Here is a 19,902-nt window from a genome sequence, read left to right on the forward strand (position 1 = left end):
TCAACAAATCAGTCATACGATTTTTTGGAACAAAAATATTACTTCTATTCACCAAGAATGCATGAAATTGATGAAAAGAGACAGTAAAGACATTCATAATGTTATGATTACTTTTTAACTTTATATTCATCAATGAATCCTGAAAACAAAGTATCAAAGTTTCAGTGTATCAGTGCTGTCAAATCAATTAATCATGATTAATCGCATCCAAAATAAACGTTTATTTACATAATATATGTGTGTACTGTGTAGCCTATATTTATATGTTTATATATAAACACACACACACACATACATGTACATGATTTATTATATACAAATATAAAAATAATATATATATATATTTCTTAAATATATACAGTGCTGCTTGAAAGTTTATGAACCCTGTAGAATTGTCTATATTTCTGCATAAATATGACCGAAAACATCATCAGATTTTCACACAAGTCCTAAAAGTAGGCAAAGAGAACCCAATCAAACAAATGAGACAAAATATTTTCTTTTTCATTTATTTATTGAGAAAAATTATCCATTATTACATATCTGTACGTTGCAAAAGTATGTGAATCTTTGCTTTCAGTATCTGGTGTGAGCCCATTTTACAGCAGTAACTGTAGGTAACATTTCATGTAACTGCTGATCAGACCTGTACAACGGCTTGTAGGAATTTTAGCCCATTCCTCAGTACAGAACCACTTCAACTTTGTGATGTTGGTGGGTTTCCTCCTATGAACTGCTTGTTTCAGGTCTTTCCACAACATTTCAGTTGGATTGAGGTCTGGACTTTGACTTGGGCATTCCAAAACATTTAACTTTGTTCTTCTTTAACCATTCTTTGGTAAAACGACTTGTGTGCTGGGGGTCGTTATCTTGCTCCATGACCCGCTTTCTCTTGAGACAGACAGTTCTCGGACAGATGTCTTGATGTTTTCCTTTAGAATTTGCTGGTATAACTCAGAATTTATTTTTCCATCAATGATTGCAAGTCGTCCTGGCCCTGATTCAGCAAAACAGGCCCAAACCATGATACTACCACCATGTAGGCCTGTCACGATAACAACTTTTTGTTGTGCGATGTATTGCCCCAGAAATAATTGCGATAAGCGATATTATAGTCATTTTAAACACCATTTTATGCCACTGAATATATTATCATAATGTAACGGCATAATAATGCAAGAAGGCCTACACATTTTGAACTAGCACCTCGTGACTACACCACGTTATGTACGAGAAGCTGCAAAAGACACAGGCTCAAGTGGAATGTACAAAACATAGTAACATTAATTTTTAAGTAAATATAATGGGCGATATATTGCGTCACAAAAAAATTTTGCGGTCATGTACATATATTACGCGTGCGCGACAAGTCGATATATTGATTATTGCGACAGGCCTACCACCATGTTTCAGAGGGGATAAGTTTCTTATGCTGGAATGAGGTGTGTTCTTTTCTCCAAACATAACGTTTTTCGTTTAAAACAAAATGTTTTATTTTGGTCTCATCTGTCCACAAAACATTTCTCCAATACCCCTCTGGCTTGTTCACTTGATCTTTAGCAAGCTGCAGATGGACAGCGATTTCTTTTTGGAGTGGCTTTCTCCTTGCAACTCTGCCATGCACACCATGGTTATTCAGTGTTCTCCTGATGGTGGACTCGTGAACATTAACATCAGCCAATGTGAGAAAGGCCTTTAGTTGCTTAGAGGTTACCCTGAGGTCATTTGCGACCACACGGACAAATACACGTCTTGCTTTTAGAGTGATTTTTGATGGTGGACCACTCCTGGGGAGGGTAACAGTGGTCTTGAATTTCCTACATTTGTACACAATCTGTCTGACCGTGGATTGGTGGAGTCTAAACTCTTTAGAGATGGTTTTGTAACCTTTTCCAGCCTGATGAGCAACACCAACTCTTTTCCTGAGGTCCTCGGAGATCTCCTTTGTTCGTGCCATGATTCACTTCCACAAACATGGTCAGACTTTGATAAATCCCTGTAGGGTTGGGCGATGTCTACAGTGAAACATCGCGATGGACGATGACATCGGCGGGGGCGAGGGGTGTGGGGGTGGAGTTAGGGGGTGTGCCCGAAGCGTGAATCCTTATAAGGGAAAACACGATTCCTAACACCGTGTCTACACCGGACGCGACGCGACAAAATACTATAGAACCACTCATCTATTATAGAGATTTATTATAGATCAGTCTACAGAACTCATTATATCAGTGATGCTGTCTACACTGGATGCGGCACGGCACGACATGACAAATCCCCGACAGTAAACTGCTGCCGCGTTCTATTTATGACGTGCTGAACTGATGGAATGATTTGCAGATCCTCAGTACCACTGACAAATATATAATCTTGTAAAATGTGTGGTAAGTAGCTACTGCCACTCCATAGTATAAACAGAGTACGTGCGATCGCGAATCTCGAAAGTGAAAGTGAAACTAAAAAGCACGATGCAAGTTTCAATGCCAGGTATAATAGCGGCTCCCTGATGCTGAAATATATATGTAGTATAATTACCCAATGATATAACTGCGAGTTTTGCCACACACAGATATGTAATATTAGATAATTTCCCTGAATAAATAAGTGACAACATATATATTTTCATATCTTTTGTTTAATTGGGTTTTCTTTGTCAACTTTCAGGACTTGTGCAAAAATCTGATGATCTTTTGGGTTATATTTTTGCAGAAATATAGAAAATTGTAAAGGGTTCACAAACTTTCAAGCAGCACTGTACATGTATGTCTGTAACTTCATGGGCTAATCATGAAACCTCACAAAGTTATTACTGTTATTACTTTATTTTTGATCAAATAAATGCAGCCTTGTTGAGCACAATTGATTTTATTGACATATTAAATATTGAAATATTATTGTATTCTAAGGTGCATGTGACAGGTTTCGCGCTAAATCTATGAAACGCTATCCAGGTCAGCGGCAAGACGCTTCACAACCAGCACGCCACAATTTACAACTAGAGTTTAGTACATACACACATACATTAACAATGATGGTGTAGGGAGTAGGGAAAGTTGTAAGTCCACTTGGCATAGGGAGATGGACTGGCTGAGGTCCCTGCCAGAGGAAGAGTGGAGTTAAAAGAGCAGGATGGAGGTGAGAAAGAAGGTAAAAGTGTATTACAGAGCAAAAAGGGGTGTGTATAATGAGACTCGCTTAATGTTTAACCAGGGTGGAGAGGCACCATAAATGTTGGACAGGCTCAGCAGGAGAGGGGTGTCATTAAACCTCTCTCTCGCTCTCTCTTCGCCATTCGGTTCCTCTGAGTGGCCCACGCTTTTCATTCATTTGCTAATGTGGTGTACGTGGATTTCTTTATATGCTAAAGATGTCCTTTTAACCTGTAGGGCTTCAGGCAAAAAAACACAGATCAGAGTTTAAATCCAGATGAATTTCAGGAAACCACACATCCAAATTCTTGTTCACTGTCATACGTTCCACTACGAACCACTTCCCAAGACATATAAAGAGTTCACAGCACTGAAAATTAGTCTGTCTGTTTCACATAATATCTAATAAAGCTTAATCGGGGGGTTTGAGTGGGTTAGGAAGACTGAGAAAGGCATATATGGCGTGTGAGCGGGACCTCTGGCGGGATGAGGAGCAGGATGAATCATCCGGGCAGGAGATGCCGTGATGGGTTCGTTCCGTGGCTCACTTCCGTTCCTGTGTCCCATGAGATGGGGTTGAGTAAGCGGGAGGAAATGCCGCTGCTCTACCAACCACGGGCCTCTGGAGCAGATGTTCGTCTGTGTGCTTTTTTTTTTTTCTATGCTTCTACCCTGAGGGGACTTTTAGGGACAGGCAGGATTAGCCAAACAAAACAAACTTCATTTACTTTTTTTAATTTTCCGAGTGGCCTGAAAGACCACCACTTTAACTTTTTATATTGAATTTCAAGGTATCATGCAATCCATTTTTATGTTTATGTAACAGTTTGTCAAAGTTACAGTGTGTTGCTGGGAAACTAAGTCTAAAAAGTGAAAACATAAGGGGAAAAAAACAAATGTAGCGTTATGGAAAATCGGTTTATTTTGCCCATATCGCTCCAACAAAAACAACAACAAAACATTAAACCTCAATTTAAACCTGCATAGCGTACGATTTTGGCTCATTGTAGAGGGTGTGGGGGAAATACCATCTCAAAGCTCTGTGGTTCAACCGTTATACATTAACAGCACTGAGTCTGTGCCAGAAACTCCTGCCAGTTTGTGTTTCTTTCCCAGGATGCCCTGCTCCTCACCCCAACAGCTGCAGTGGGCGGTTAGTGCAGTGGGCCTGGTGTCATAACATCTTCAAGGCACAGCGTGAATGTCAAAAACAAAAAGAAAGAAAGTTCTGTGTCTCCTAAGAAACATGGAAGAGTGAAGCAAGGGATGTTCGTCGCTCTAAAATAGGAAAGAGGGGGAAGCGCAAGAGCGTGCAGGACAAACAGAAGTGCTCTTTCAGTTCGCCCACTGTCTGTTTGTCCAGCTCACACTGGTGCCTTTTTTAAAAAATAGGTGCATGATGACCCTGGGGAAGAGGGGGATGCATTGACCTATTAACCTCCTATATTCTACCCCCATTACCCTGACACACATGCACACAGAAATCCTTCACAGAGCCATAAATGGGTTAATGGCATAAGACTTCGGCAAGGAAATATGGGGATTATTGATCTCAGGGCGATTAGTCCATAGAGGATGGATGGAGTGGGGATAAAGGGAGTAGGGAGAGATAAGAGGTCAGTCCATAAGAGACTGGCGCAAAAGGTCCCTTAGGCTGTTTCTTATTGATTGGCCCAGTGCATTTGTGTGTAACACGGTTTCACAATATGTGACTGATTAGAAAACCAGAGGGTGTCTTGTAAAGCGTGTGTGTGTATATGTCCAGACATGTCAATATGTCTTTATACCCGCCTACCCCCTGATATGAACTGTAGAAAGTACACTTGAGGTAAGCCAGCATTACATGTGGGTGTTGGGTCATAATGGGGTGTGGAATACTTTCAGTTGTAGGCGATTAGCCATCCCAAGAAGTACACAGGGTCTACTGAGTGTGAGATGGAAAGATTTCTGCTTTAATTCAGAAATGCTCAAAACTGCCTTTGTGTGAGTGTGAGAAAGTCTCGCTGGCAGTTGAAAAACTAATTTAGTGTACAAAAGGGGATCAATACCAGAGATTTTACTGACAGAGGAGCCATTATTAAATATTTGATCATGCGGATGTGTTCAATTGCACAGAGGAGTAAAATAGATGGGGAACCTGAGTGCTGGCTCAGCTGAATGTCCTTCACTGTTCATTACATTTCACAGGAACCCTTCATCTCGGTTCTTCACTATGATTTGTGCCTTCCTTTTTTAACGCACATGGGCTTATCATGAAACACCTCAACAATAAGATCTTGTGCGTGACAACAGTGGAATACTTTTGGATGCATAGTTGCCTTACAGACAAAGGACAATTACATATTTTACAACTACATATTTTGACATTTATGGTGTCCCTCTAACAGGGTTGCTAGAATTTAAAAGCTCTCAAAACCATATACGTAGTGAGCATATGTATTAATGGCTCACAAATGATACCTTGGGAGCATTGGTATCTTAGCATGCAAACCCAGAGCGCTTCTCTTTGATTCTCAAAATATGACCAGAAAAACTAGTTTTGCTAGAATAACCTTGGTGTTCTTATCACACACTATTTCCAACACTTAAAACTGAGAAATCAATACAATCCATTTGCACACGTCAGTGCTTCAAAACTATGTCTGTATATGTCTATAATGTATGAATATTAAAAAATCGATTCACTTTTGAGCATTACAGTATACACATGTAGAGTGTTTGAGAATCACTGTGATTATGGTATTATATAGTTACTAGTATCTAATCCAGTAGTGGCAACTAGTATCCTTTCCGATTTCACTAGTAATAACTACTTATTTAAATATTGGTGCTTATTCATTACATACTAGTACTTATACCAATAGTGACTAATAGCTATTTAATAATAAACTAGCAATTATTCTTTACATAAACACTGGTTCCTTTACTACTAATAATTAGTTTTATTAGTTCTGAATAAATAGACAATAATATATATATATATATGACAAACAAAACAACCATTGAGTGAGACAAGTAATGTAGCTAGTGACACTTAGGATAGATACTAGTGTCTAGATAAATATGTACATGTATCTAGTAAATAAGTACCAAGCAGGACTAGTTACTAGTAAACACCCAACAAAAAGTACTTCTTCCAAATGAAAAGGTACTAGTAAACAGGAATAGGTATCTGCAACAACTAACGTTAGCAAAAGATGCTAGTTGGAAGTGAATAGCTGAGATCTGAACCACACATCACCATACAATTCAATGGGGGAAAATGCCAATATGTTACTTGATTTTACTTCAAAACAATAAAAGTTACTTATGTATGGGATCATGACTAGTGAAATAGTAACAAGTATATAAAAAATTAAAAAAAGTATACAAAAATATTGTTACGTTTTCAAAAAAGTAAAAGTTAGCTAGAAATGAGCCATACTGGATATAATACTGTGCTGTCTAGGTAACGTTAGTCAGCTAGCTTCCTATGTTTTGCGACACAGCTTTAGTGTTGTCTACATACCCGTCCCGTGTGTGTGTGCTCGTCCGGATTGCGTAACTCAAAAGACTCTTCCTCCTCTTTCTCCCCATGATCCCGAGCCAGCAAACTGAAGCCTTGTCTGCAGCACACAAGCCAGCCAAGTCCCTGCAAAGGCATTCAAATCACGGCGTGTCGTCCAGTTTCTATCCGTAAAAGTCCAGTGATGTTCACCGTCCTGTCGTGCAAATGGGACAGATGGAGACTGTCTAGTCGCAGGAAACGAGCTGATCCGAGTGAATAAACTCCTCGATTTCGGTTGGGACAACTGACAATACCGCGTTCTGTCACGCGGGATATATCCAAATACGCGTCCAACGTAAGAGAAAAACTGATATGATAAAATGCTTTTTTTTATCCCACGGCTACTTTCAAAAGGAGAGTTGATAAAACAACGCTTCTTATCGGCTTCTGTCGCGTCTCTGATTCTGCGGGACATGAGCGTGCAAGACTCTTTGAGAAGCGTGAGTGGAGGGGCGGAGCGAATCACCCCATGCGTTAGGATTCGCAAGATGATTGGCTCACCACGCACACGCCCAGAACACGCCCCGCCCACTGTCTGGCTCGCTGCACATGGGAAGTAGGCATTTCAGGAAATGGAAGCGATTCAGTGATTGGATCAGAAATGTTTGAGTCTCGTTGTAAAGCAAACAACTAAGTGACCCTGGACCACAAAAGCAGTCATAAGGGTCAATTTCTTGAAACTGAAACATTTATACATCATCTGAAAGCTGAATAAATGGTTTGTTGGGATAGGACAATATTTGGCCGAGATACAACTATTTGAACATCTGAAATCTGAGGGTGAACAAATATCAAAATATTGAGCAAATCGCCTTTAAAGTTGTCCAAATGAAGTTCTTAGCAATGCATATTACTAATCAAAAATTAAGTTTTGATATACTGACGGTAGGAAATTTACAAAATATCTTCATGGAACATGATCTTTACTTAATATCCTAATGATTTTTGGCATAAAAGAAAAATAGATAATTTTGACCCATACAATGTATTGTTGGCTATTGCTACAAATATACCCGTGCTACTTATGATTGGTTTTGTGCTCCAAATCCCTGTCATTTAAACTTAAAATGTAGACCATAAACAAGCGAATTATACTTTTTTATGAACCTGCCTGCACTCTTTGCTCTGTTTACTTAGTGATTACTACACATAAGAGCTATTTTCTAGGTTTTACCCAAATCTGTCCTTGTCCAAAATAAGATGTCATCACAGAAAGGCTATCTACTGTGAAGTGAAATTCGCCTTCTATTATTTGGATAGTGCTGGGACGTGGAGACTGTGCAGTTGTATTATCAAGTTAGTGTGAAGTTCTGGGTAAAGGGGTGAATGAGCACTCTGTGTTTTGTGTGTGTGTGTGTGTGTGTGTGTGTGTTGGGGGGTAATGTAGTCTCCTGAAACACATTATGTGCCTGAATGGAAAGCAGATGGACTCCTTTATTCCAGGAAACTCCTGTCACGAGAGGCTCTGAAGAGAGGGAGACAGACAGAGAATGAGGGGAGAGGGTAGAGCACCAGAAAGACTTTTTTGTGTGACTTCCAAAAGGTCTGATGATCCCTCTTCCTCTTTATTGTCTTGTGCAATGTCTGTTTTCTACATTTTTTCTGTCATTTATTATATTTTTATGGCTTAGAAAGCAAATGACTCCTTGTGGACACCAAACAAACATCACTCATTTTCATTTAGTTTTATTGTACCTATCTTCCAGGAAATAACTGGTCAGATCAGAACTGTTAGTATGAATCAATTAAATCAGTCTGAAAACTGAATTTAAATAGTTGAGAGATTAATAAAAAAAAAGATCAAAAGAAAGATCAATAAAAGTAACCATAAGTTGTGTTATAGTTCATAAAAAGGTTTCCTGTCCCTGCTGAACTACACTGATTTTAGCTGGTATAAGATGGTCTGCCAGTGTGCAGCCAGGGCCAGACTGGGAAACAAACTTAGGTTTAAGTATTTTTTTTCCAGCAGGGGAATACTTGCTGTCAGCCATTGGGCTAACAAAAAGTCCCTTTTTGTTCCTTGTTCCTTGTTCCCTTGAAGTCCCTTCCCCAAATCAGCCATTGGTTGTGCCATTGCTAGCAATATTTTTGAAAGAAGACTCTCTTTTTTTTTTTTTTTTTTTGCTCATTAGCTGCATTTATTTGATCAAGAATACAGTAAAACAGTATTGTGAAATATTACTAGTACCATTTCTAGCTTTTTGAAAGAAGACTCTCTTTTTTTTTTTTTTTTTTTGCTCATGAAGGCTGCATTTATTTGATCAAGAATACAGTAAAACAGTATTGTGAAATATTACTAGTACAGAACCCAGCTCACTCACTTACTCACTCATGTACACCCATAAATCACGCTTTCAAAAAGCACACCAAACACACTCTCTCGCGCGCACGTTCACGCAGATGACACTGATATTTTTCAGGGCCCCTCTGTGCCTGTGCTCCCTTCGCTCTCTCTCTATGCCTTCATTTCCTCTCGTTTGCTCTGCTCTGCTCTCTGCTGACTCTCTCCACGCATTCATCATTCTGCAAGCTGGCCCTGGTGTTTGTCTTTAAGTTTGCCTGTGGTTTTACCAAACACACATGCACACAAATGCACACACTCGTGCAGGGGGCTAGCTAGTGTGCTGTCCAGTAAAACCCCCATGCTTGGCATCTCTCTTTCTCTATCAGTCAGTCAGTTCCTCATCCTCTCTCTCTCTCTAACAGATTACAGTATCGTTTTCCTCACGGCTTATACCTCTGCTTTTCTCTCTTCTCGTCTTCCTCGTGCTTCAGACCTGCCTCCCACCTGACCTGCTCCTGGAACAGATGTTTTATTTTTAGAGCAGTCTCTCTCTTTCTCCCTCTTTCTCAATCTCTCTGCCCATGCTAAGAAGAAAAAGGGAGTCTTGTGTCTATATATGGCTTGTGAGAGAGTGAGGTTTTCAAGAAAAAACAGACTGTCATTATCACACCCATCTTTTGTCTCTGAATACAAGGGAGTGAGAGGAATTTGACCACACTGATGTTTTCAGTTTTCTGTCTCATTTTCACAAAACAAACCCTAAATCTTCATTTGGGGCCCTTTTTCTGTTTTCAGTGTTGATGCCACAGTCCGTTGTGCCTCCACATCCTCCTGACTGTTCAAACGTGTATTTTACAGCTTACAATTTTTGAACCACTCAGATTGAGGAAACCATTTTTATATATAAAAAATGACCAAAAATGACTGAAATGCTTGTAAAGGTTAAACATTAATAATATCTGAAAATCAGAAACTTTGTTTATTTTATAAATGCTTTACAATTTACAGGGACATATTTAGCAAATAGTTTAATAATAACATTCCTTTATGGAATGCTTCTTCTCTTCTGACAGGTCAATAGCAGAATTATCTGATCAGATAACAGCATTAAAGGGATAATTCACCAAAAAATGAAAATTACCCCATGATTTACTCACCCTCAAGTCATCCTAGGTGTATATGACTTTCTTCTTTCAGACAAATACAATCAGAGTTATATTAAAAAATACAGAGAATAAAGAGAGGAGAGAGCAAAACAAAACACTGGTCACTAATTAGGATTTGTAAAGAAAAATGTCTGAAGATTTCGATATAGGCCAAGAGGTTTTCTTTTGCTGTAAACAAAACTTGGTTCTCGCGAGACTAGCATATTCTCACTGGAGCTTACGCTGCGCCTACATCCAACGTCATCCATTGGAACACCACTCTCTCGCGTGTACAACAGTTAGCGGAAGCAAGAGATTGCGGTTTAGAAAGTTTTAAAGATAGATATTTTTCTTACACAAACGATTCACTTCACTTCAGAAGGCCTTTATTAACCCACCTGAGCCGTGTGGAGTATTTTTATGATGGATGGATGCACTTTTTTGGGCTTCAAAATTTCAAAATGGGCTTTGTACCCAGGGCCGCGTTATCCTAATGGGCAACATGGACTGCAGCCCAGGGCCCTGAACACTAGGGGGCCCCCGAGACAATTCTCTTTTGCTTTTTATATAGGGTTGCCAACCGTTCCATATAATACACGGAATCATCCCGTATTTAAGGCATCAGTTTGTCCCGTATTTGCAGGCATACGCCGTATGACCACCTAGACCAGAGGTGCCCAAACTCGGTCCTGGAGGGCCGGTGTCCTGCAGAGTTTAGATCCAACTCCAATTAGACACGCCTGAACCAGCTAATCAAGGTCTTACTAGACATACTAGAAACTTCCCGGCAGGTGTGTTGAGGCAAGTTGGAGCTAAACTCTGCAGGACACCGGCCCTCCAGGACCGAGTTTGGGCACCCCTGACCTAGACCATACAAATAACAAATGAATTATTCTTTTTCCAAATCATTGTTTGAATTGCAAACGTAGCTGCTCAAGGAAGGCTTTAAGACCAAGCGGAATCCTCTGCCGCCTAGTCACTCCCGCTTCACAGCGAGTGGAACTCTTGTTTTGATTTCTGCAAATGGGGGAATGCAAAGACGTGATTATTGATCATAAGCACAACACCCAGCTAGAAAACTTACAATCCTCCTGAGGGAAGACGTCTTTCACTATTGTAAGTTAATGTTGTTAAACAGAGAAGCAAAATTATACATTTTCAAAATTTTAACTTATTAGAAGAAGAGCAGGAAGAAGCCCTTTTAGTGGCGAGTGATAGGTTAATTAATTTTATTTGCTGGGCTATTTCTGATTTGTAAGATTATTACTTGGTAATATTGTTTAATTTATGTACATCATTTTTAGCCTACTATAGGATTATGACGTGCGGATTGTGTTCTCTTTATTTTTATTTCACGAGTATAACATGTTTTTGCACATTTGATTTACTAATTCATTTAATATAACTGCCATGTAATGGGGGGTGAGGGTGGGGAGCCCAAAGCTGCATTAGCCCAGGGCCCCACAAAGGCTTAACACGGCACTGTGTGTATCTTCAATATTACACACTGATGGAAGTTGAAAATGTGAAAAAGCATAACAGGACCCCTCTAATGTTTAATTTCATGATTTGAATTAAAATCGTGAAACTTGGAGATTTTAATTCAAATTTAATTCAGATTGACATAAAATCATGCAAGAAATTCTTGTATTATAGTTGGTCTTTTTCCCCCTGCTTCACGTTTCCTCTCTCTCTACATGACTTGCACTCAAGTCAGAACTTGGTATAATTGACATTTCTTGTCTATGAGGTTGTTTTAGGCCTTAAAGTGTTGATTCTACTTGAGAAATGGGATAGAGTCAATCCCTGAGTCAGCGTGACAATAGACAGGCACCAAACTCATGATATTCATCCCATAAAGTTCTTCCACCATGAACTGCTTGTTCATGATTACACTGTCTCTTTCTCTTCTTTTGTTAGTATGCAGCCTTATTCTCCAGACTTTTTTCTTACTTAGTTTATTTGTCTTACTGGCTTGACTGAAATGTGGTTGAATAGCTCATAGCTGTAGAAGTCAGAGGTCACCTGAAGCCTTGTAAATCTAAGTTGAGGACATCACAAATGACCACCATACAGACATTTACTATACTGTGTCATGGTAGAGTTGTTAGAAGGATATAGTGATGCCTTTAGGGCAAATTTTGTGGCACTGGTGCAGTTGCAGTTCTATTTTTATATTTGAAGTATAACTGCAAAAGAAATGCAAGCTGAATAAAAACGGCAAAGTAAAGGGAGAATCATAATAAAGACAAGTGGTTTATATAGAGCCTGGTCTCATGAAAATGTGTATAAATAGTACGCCAAATAAAACTCGTGGTATTGATATGCAAAAATGGACTTAGCCGTGTATATGCTATGCACGTGTTTGGCGTGCATGTAATATGCAGTTTTCGCGTGCATATGATACAAAATTTATTGGCGTGCATATGATACGCAGTTTTCGCGTACATATTATACGCATCTACCCCACAACCCTAATCGTACCCATCGCGTAGCATATACACGCCAAAATCCATTTTTGGGTATCAATACCACAAGTTTTCGTTTTTATTTGGCATACTTTTTATAGCACTTTCATGAGATCGGGTTGTTATATAATATCTGTGTTTGGTTTATTAAAGGTTATTACTGAGAAGGTTTGCTGACATATAAGTGGCACCAAACAGCACAAGCGTAAAAAAAAGTAAAAAAAAAAAAATGTAGTTAAGAGATTAAGTAAAAAAAAAAAAGTCACATTATGAGAAAAAAATCACATTGTGAGATATACAGTCAAAAGTCACAGTGTGAGATATGCAGTCACATTTTGAGATAAAGTCAAACTGTCAGATATAAAATCACATTATGAGATACACAGTCACATTATTGTGAGATATGATGTCACATTACAATATATGCAGTCACATCTTGAAATATAACGTCACATTATGAGATATAAAGTCAAACTGTCAGATATAAAGTCATTTAGAGATATACAATCACACTGAGATATAAAGTCAAAAGTAACATTGTGAGATACAAACTCAAATATGAGATATGAAGTCACATCATGAGATAATCATGAGGTTGACATTTGGTGATTTGGATCATGAAATCTGGCAACTCTGAGCATTTCAAATGCTCATGAAAGCTATCTACAGTAAATGAAAAGTGTTTTCATAATAAATGACCTGCAGGCCTGATTAAACCGTATATGAATTCTGAATCCAGGCTTTGACTCATAGTTTGCAAATGTCTGCTTTAAAGGGGTCTTATGATGCTTTTTTAAAGATAATTATTTTGTGTATTTGGTGTAACAGAATATGTTGACATGCTTTAATGTTCAAAAAACACATTATTTTTCAAATACTGTACATTATTGTAGGTCCTCTATGCCCCGCCTCTCTCAAACGCTTCGTTTTAGGGGGGCGTGGCAGAATCTTAACTTTGATAAAGAATATCTCTTTGGTTTTGAGACTTTAGTCTTTGCAACTTCAGGGATCTTATCTATGCACAATCAGCTTGTAACACTCCAAAGAGAAAGAAAAACTTGAAATCGCATCATATGACCCCTTTAAGAGAATCAGTGTATCTGTATACAACTCGCTCTTCTTTGTTTTTCTTTCTGTGTGTGTATGTCTTTCCTTCTTTCTAAATCTCTCTGGAAGTAGGGGTGTTAGGGAGAGGGCACATAGGAGAAAAAATATTCTCTCCATAAACTTCTGACCTCTCTTCCCAACCCCCTCTCACCTCCCTTCATGGTCTCCGTTATTCTATCTTTAACCCTGGTTCCTCCAACTTCCCCCCCAAAAAAATCCCAAATCCCTCTGACAAAAAACTCTCACAGCCCATTTAATTTCTGTAATGTGCACTGTATGTGTCCCTTAACCATCTCCCTTGTGGACACATTCTGCTGCTCTTTTACAGGAAGTTGTTGTTTAACTTTTGAGAAAGAAAGCAAGTGCCACTCTTTTTGCACGTTAACACCATTCAGAGCGAACCTCCTGGTATTTCCTTCTGCAAAAAAAAATGTTTCTCTTATGGTCACGGCAGTGACAGAACAGGATCTGAGACACTTCTCGGCTATCTGATAGTAGCTGATTTCTGTCCATTGTGAACTGGCCTAGAAAATTAAAGGAGAAATGAGGACATAAACAAAAGCAGACCTTATCATGTCTTGCATCAGCGTCGTACAACAATATCCAGGAAGAAAGGCGCAGATCTGTGAATGCATACGCAAACACAGACACATATATCCATATAGGGTTGGTTGGAGCACAGAAGGAATAAGACAAAACAATGGCAAAGCAAAACAAGCAGCGAGAAAGATCCAGCATCCAGACGCCCTCATACTGCACGGCATATGCACACTAAAGAGGGGGAAAGATAAGACCAACCTCTTCTCTTCTCTTCTCTTCTCTTCTCGTCTCTTCTCTTCTCTTCTCTTCTCTTCTCTTCTCTTCTCTTCTCTTCTCTTTCTTATACTTGATACTTTGACTGTATCTCCTCTTTTGCTTTATTATTAAAGGAATAGTTCACCCAAAAAGAAAAATTTGTCATCATTTATTCAGCCTCATGTTGTTCCAAACCTGTATGAGTTTCTATCTTATGTTGAACATAAAAGAAGATATTTTAAAGAATGCTGGTAATTAAACAGTTGTTGGTCCCCATTGACTTCCATTTCTTTCCTTACTATGGAAGTCAATGGGGGCCAACAACTGTTTGGTTCTTCAAAATTCCTCGAAATATCTTCTTTTGTGTTCAACATAAGAAAGAAACGTATACAGGTTTGGAATGACATGAGGGTGAGCAAATGATGACAACATTTTCATTTTTGGGTGAACTATTCCTTTAACTCTCTTGTTAACTGCAGGCCCAGACAAAATCTGTGGAATTCACCATTTAAACATGGTAAAATAGTTTAAACTGAGCTGACAGTACTAAACTCTTGGCAGCCAAAAGTAGAGATGCACTGATATTAAAATTCTAGCCAATACCAAAAATTATTTTCTTGTTAAGAACGAAACAAATGACTGCTAATAAAATGATATACTAATTAAATTATTTGTAATTATGTTATAATAACATTATATGTAAAAAATAATGCATGCACAATCCCCTATATCAGCTGAAACACAGTATATTTAATATTGACTGATATTAATATTGACAGCTTTTTTAAAAATCTCTAATAATACAATAACCAATTTTACCATTATATTGTACATTCCCTGCTAAAACATCATTAATTAGCTGCAATATGTAATAAACTATCACTCAAGGATGTGTAGAACTCTTAATGCTTCTGATATGCTGTAGGTAGCTACATTTTATTTCACAATTCTGTGTGAGAGAACCTGTTTTTAATAGAACATAATATGTAAACTAGAGTGAAAATGCAAGCTTATTTTCTTTTTCATCCAAGCTTTAAGCTATAAATTACCCATCTAATGTTGCTAAAAGCATCCAAAATCCAGTATATTTATGACCATGTGTTTGCGTTCATTTACATGGCGTATGCGCTCTTAAAAGAGGCTTTCTTACAGGCTTGGGTGTGAGCAGAAGTGCACGGCCCGTAACTGTAGGTTAGACCCACTGGTTATTAAGAGTTGAGAAAGGGTAGGCAGTCATCCAGAGGCCTTGCTCTATTTATAGCCTCTAGACTGTGTGAAAGTACTCAGAACTCGTACAGAGCTGCCAAAATCCCTGAACTTCTCTGTGTGTGTGTGTGTGTGTGTGTGTGTGCGTGTTTTGCATGCATCTTTATACATGTGACAAAGTATTAAACCATGTCTGTCTTAAAGAAAGATTTCAACTTCAATGTGCGGTCAGGGCAAGGAAAAGAAAAAGGAAAGAAATGTTGGCACATTTAGGGTAAATAACCGAGGGTCTGTTAAACTGAGTGGAAATCTCTGTGTGTTCCCAGATGTCATGTGATTTCATATGCATAAGGCCTCAGAAAAAACATGGCTTGCTTTGCTTTAGGGAAGGGTGGAAGCCGCAGTGAACAATCATAGAAACCTGCAATTTCACCCCAAATACACACATACTCACATTAAAAAATATGGGTGAATGAAACCTATTTCAGTATTGAGGTGGGAACGAACTGTTAACCATCAGACCAGTGTGTCGAATTTACAAGCTATTGTGGTCAAAAGCCTGAGCAATTATGACTGTTAATGAAAGACATTAGCTTGCTGCTTAGCCTGCAGACACGCAGACGTATGCAGACATCGACATATACACACATTCATATTGTATGTATAGCTGTGAACGCAGTCTTTCGCAAAGATACAGACGGGGAAGCCAAGAATAAGAGACTGTGGGTCAAAGGGTTGGCAGGGCGTCCACATGCTCGCTGGATCAGTTTGCGCTTGGAGAGTTCTGTAAAGCTTCCAGCACACACAGACAATCACACTGCACACACAATATACAGTCCATTTGTCATATTGACGCTTTTACAAAGCCTTAAGCAGCTGGAATGAATTCTGGCACTGGTGGCTGGGGATTGTGGATTAAAGCTCAGACCCCTTTTATTTCAAATATTTACTTCGTCCGTCACACCACATACATCATATGCACACATTCTCTCTTACATTCAATTTGTGTGCACTGAAAAAATGAGGAGTTTGTAGAATGTCAGAAAAAGGGCAACAGTTTGCATAGTTTTTTTGTTGTTGTTGTTGAATCCATTCATGTCATTGGATAAATGTTTTGACTGAATGTAGAATGTCAGGCTGTCTTGACTTACAATTGTTACATACCTATTTGTGACCCTGGACAACAAAACCAGTCTTAAGTCGCTGGGGTATATTTGTAGCAATAGCCAAAAATACATTGTATGGGTCAAAATTATAGATTTTTCTTTTATGCCAAAAATGTCCTCTATCAAAGCAAAATCATAAGGATTTATTTGGCTATTATCTAAAACCTGACAAGTGTTTCCAAACTTTTGTAGGACATTTACATCTTAAAACATTTCATCATGACACAACATAGTAACTTACTTAACATGACAATAAAATGAACATGTAAATAAAACTGGTAAAAGCTCAAAGAACACAACCATATTAATAAATCATGTCCAAGAGCATTCTGGGAAAAGGGAAATTCGGACTGAACCACAAAACCATTTTTCTTAGTAGCCAATTTAAACTCAAAAATTCCAGCTGACCTGCTGTGCATGATAATTTGACTTGAAAACCCATAGTGCAAGTTCCAGACTAGTATTTGAACTAAAAAAACGACAGGTATTTATTCAGAATTATTTGCTAATCTAAGAATTTTTTTACTGTATAGACAGTGACACATACAAAAGACATATCTCTCACTGCTCACAGACATACAGCAGCAACATCTACATATAGTTTCATCTCCCACACGTCTGACAGGCCTTGCATGTTTGGTCTGTCCGTTTGTTTGCACGCCAAAGTGTTTGTTTGATATTGACAGCACTGTGCTGACTATCATACTTGGCAGCGGTAACCAGGATTGTGTTTCAGTGTTCGAGTCCAACGTGTGTGCTTGTGTGTCTGCAAGGGTGCAGATAGCATTTTGCATTCTTCCATATGCATTTGCAAATGTTTGCAAATTTTCCCCACATGTAATTCCCTAATACCTCTCTCTAGGTTCCTGCAGCGACTTCAGTAAAATCATAGAGAGAATGGATGGGTGCTAATTTCATTTCAAAGGTGTTGGTTGATGGCCATTGACACCCTGATAAGGCAAACACTATTCTAGCTTGAGAGCTGAGCTGCAGTCATGGTTATTTAAAACTGTAAAGTGGAACTTGATGACAGGACTAGTCTGGGCTCTGTAAAATACAATACTTGCTTACACCGCTTGCACTCTAATGCGCCTGCTATTGAAACTCTTGCTGACAGAGCTAGCACGCTAACCTCCACAGTGTCTGCATGCAGGCCCCAAAACTGTCCAAAACAGATTATTACTTGAAGGAAATTTGCAGATGTAGGAGGTAGTAATTGGTAATTTTCTCTTTTTAGATGGAAATTTCTCTTTATTGTCTGTGGTAGATGGTGTCAGGCAGCTGGCCAGTGCTTGCGGTCAGGGTACTTATTTGTTTATTTGCCCATTAAACTCCACCACAGCCATCTTGTTGTAGCAGCTGTCCTGTCAGGGGATGATGAGCCATGGAGAGGCTACAGGTGCCCCCCACCAGCATCGTCGAGACTCGGTTTGCCCCTGCTGGGCTGCAAAGCAGCTGAAGTGTTCCAGGACCTGACAAGAACAAAAATAGCTGGATGACATGGCGCTCATTTTTCTCGTTCTATCTATTCATTTTAAATCTATTAATCCACTGAAAATGTAATTCATATATGCAACGACTTGAATACACCTCTTCTATGGCATTGTTCACAACAATATTTGACTTGTCCAATTGTTCACGATTTACAGTATGTTTTACTCGCAATGTCTACCTGATAAAATATTTTAGAGCTTGATGTAACCAGAAAAAACGATATTCGTTCTAAAAATGGTTATGGAGTTATAATATTTCATACATTTACATGACTTTGTGGTCATTAAAATTAGGCTTCCTCACACTATATATTAAGGTTTTCCAAGAACATATGAACCCTGGTTCTTCAAAGAAAAAATCACTTGGTGAGGGATTGAATTAAAATAAGAATTATCTTGATTTTTAATTGTTTCAGCTCATTTTAATTATTGTTTTGCCTAAATCATTTAAAGTCATCTTGAGGCACCCTTGAAAGTTTGCTTAGGCCCCCTAGGGGGTTGAGAACCACTGTTTGATGAGCATATTTTAAAAATGTTGAATTAAAATACCTTTTGGTATTTTTGGTGCCTTTTTGATGTCAGAGTGATTCAACTGTCCTGATGTCATTATGCATATTACTATTATTTCATTAAAAAAATGTTTTTACTTCTTTTTCACTACTTATTAATATTCGAAACACTTTTCTCTGCCAAATCAAACCCATTAAAACACAGCAAAACAGGAAATGATATCATAGAGTCATTAAAAGACTTGAACTGTATGTGGCCTATGAGGGAGACATACAAAATATGCCGTGTTTAGGTGTCCCCAGGACAGGTTTGAGAAGCACTGACCACTAAAGGCCCTCATGATCATGTGTCATGGTCAATAAGTCACTTAAAATGTCAGATTTACCTTTTATGATACGTGTCAGATGACCTTTTATGTAAATTAGTGCTTTCAGAACTTGTCACATTTAAACTATTCCCTCCCTTTCCAACTTTCAGCTTATATGTCAGTAACTTAGTTCCCTACATAAATAAACATGCATAAATTCCAGCCATTTTGTGTTTTTGTATGTTGTAGACCTTCAAGCAAGTCTGTTCTGGATCTTTAAAAACTTTTTTTCACAACTAAATGCCAGCTAATATACCAAACTATGTGTTTTGCAGTACAAAATTAACTTGGAGGTCATATAATGCAAGTTTTTGCCTGATTTATCTTAACTTCAACGGACAACACTGCATCAGCAAATCTTGGGTATGTTTAGAGAATGACCAAGAGATAAAAATGCAAATACCCATATGGAAAATGCATATACAGCCTGTAACAACCACAAACATGCATAAGTAGGCCTACATAGATCGTCTGATAAACAGTGAAGAAACCATTAGATCAAAGGAAAATCCTGCTGAAGGGAGGAAAAGGAATAGAAGAGAATTGTTTAGGGGCACGTGTGGTTTTATGTTCATTTCTGGGTACAGAATGTGTGTCAGAGCAATACAGAGACTAAGGAAACTATTTACAAAGCAGAAGAGATGAAGAGGAAGTGCATTTACATTTGA

General features: G+C 38.5%; 1 protein-coding gene across 1 annotated transcript in view; it reads right to left on the reverse strand.

Annotated features, from left to right (window-relative positions):
• LOC107721484 (pleckstrin homology domain-containing family H member 3-like) overlaps positions 1–7,128 on the reverse strand; it is a 42,488-nt gene extending 35,360 nt beyond the window's left edge. Inside the window, exon 1 of the mRNA XM_016529506.1 lies at positions 6,655–7,128. Within this exon, the coding sequence (XP_016384992.1) occupies positions 6,655–6,789 (135 nt within the window). The 5' untranslated portion in view covers positions 6,790–7,128. The remainder of the gene's footprint in view (positions 1–6,654) is intronic.
• Between the last annotated feature and the right edge of the window lie 12,774 nt (positions 7,129–19,902).

Source organism: Sinocyclocheilus rhinocerous, unplaced genomic scaffold (assembly GCF_001515625.1).
Source record: "Sinocyclocheilus rhinocerous isolate Xijiao unplaced genomic scaffold, SAMN03320098_v1.1 scaffold481, whole genome shotgun sequence".
Classification (NCBI taxonomy): domain Eukaryota; kingdom Metazoa; phylum Chordata; class Actinopteri; order Cypriniformes; family Cyprinidae; genus Sinocyclocheilus; species Sinocyclocheilus rhinocerous.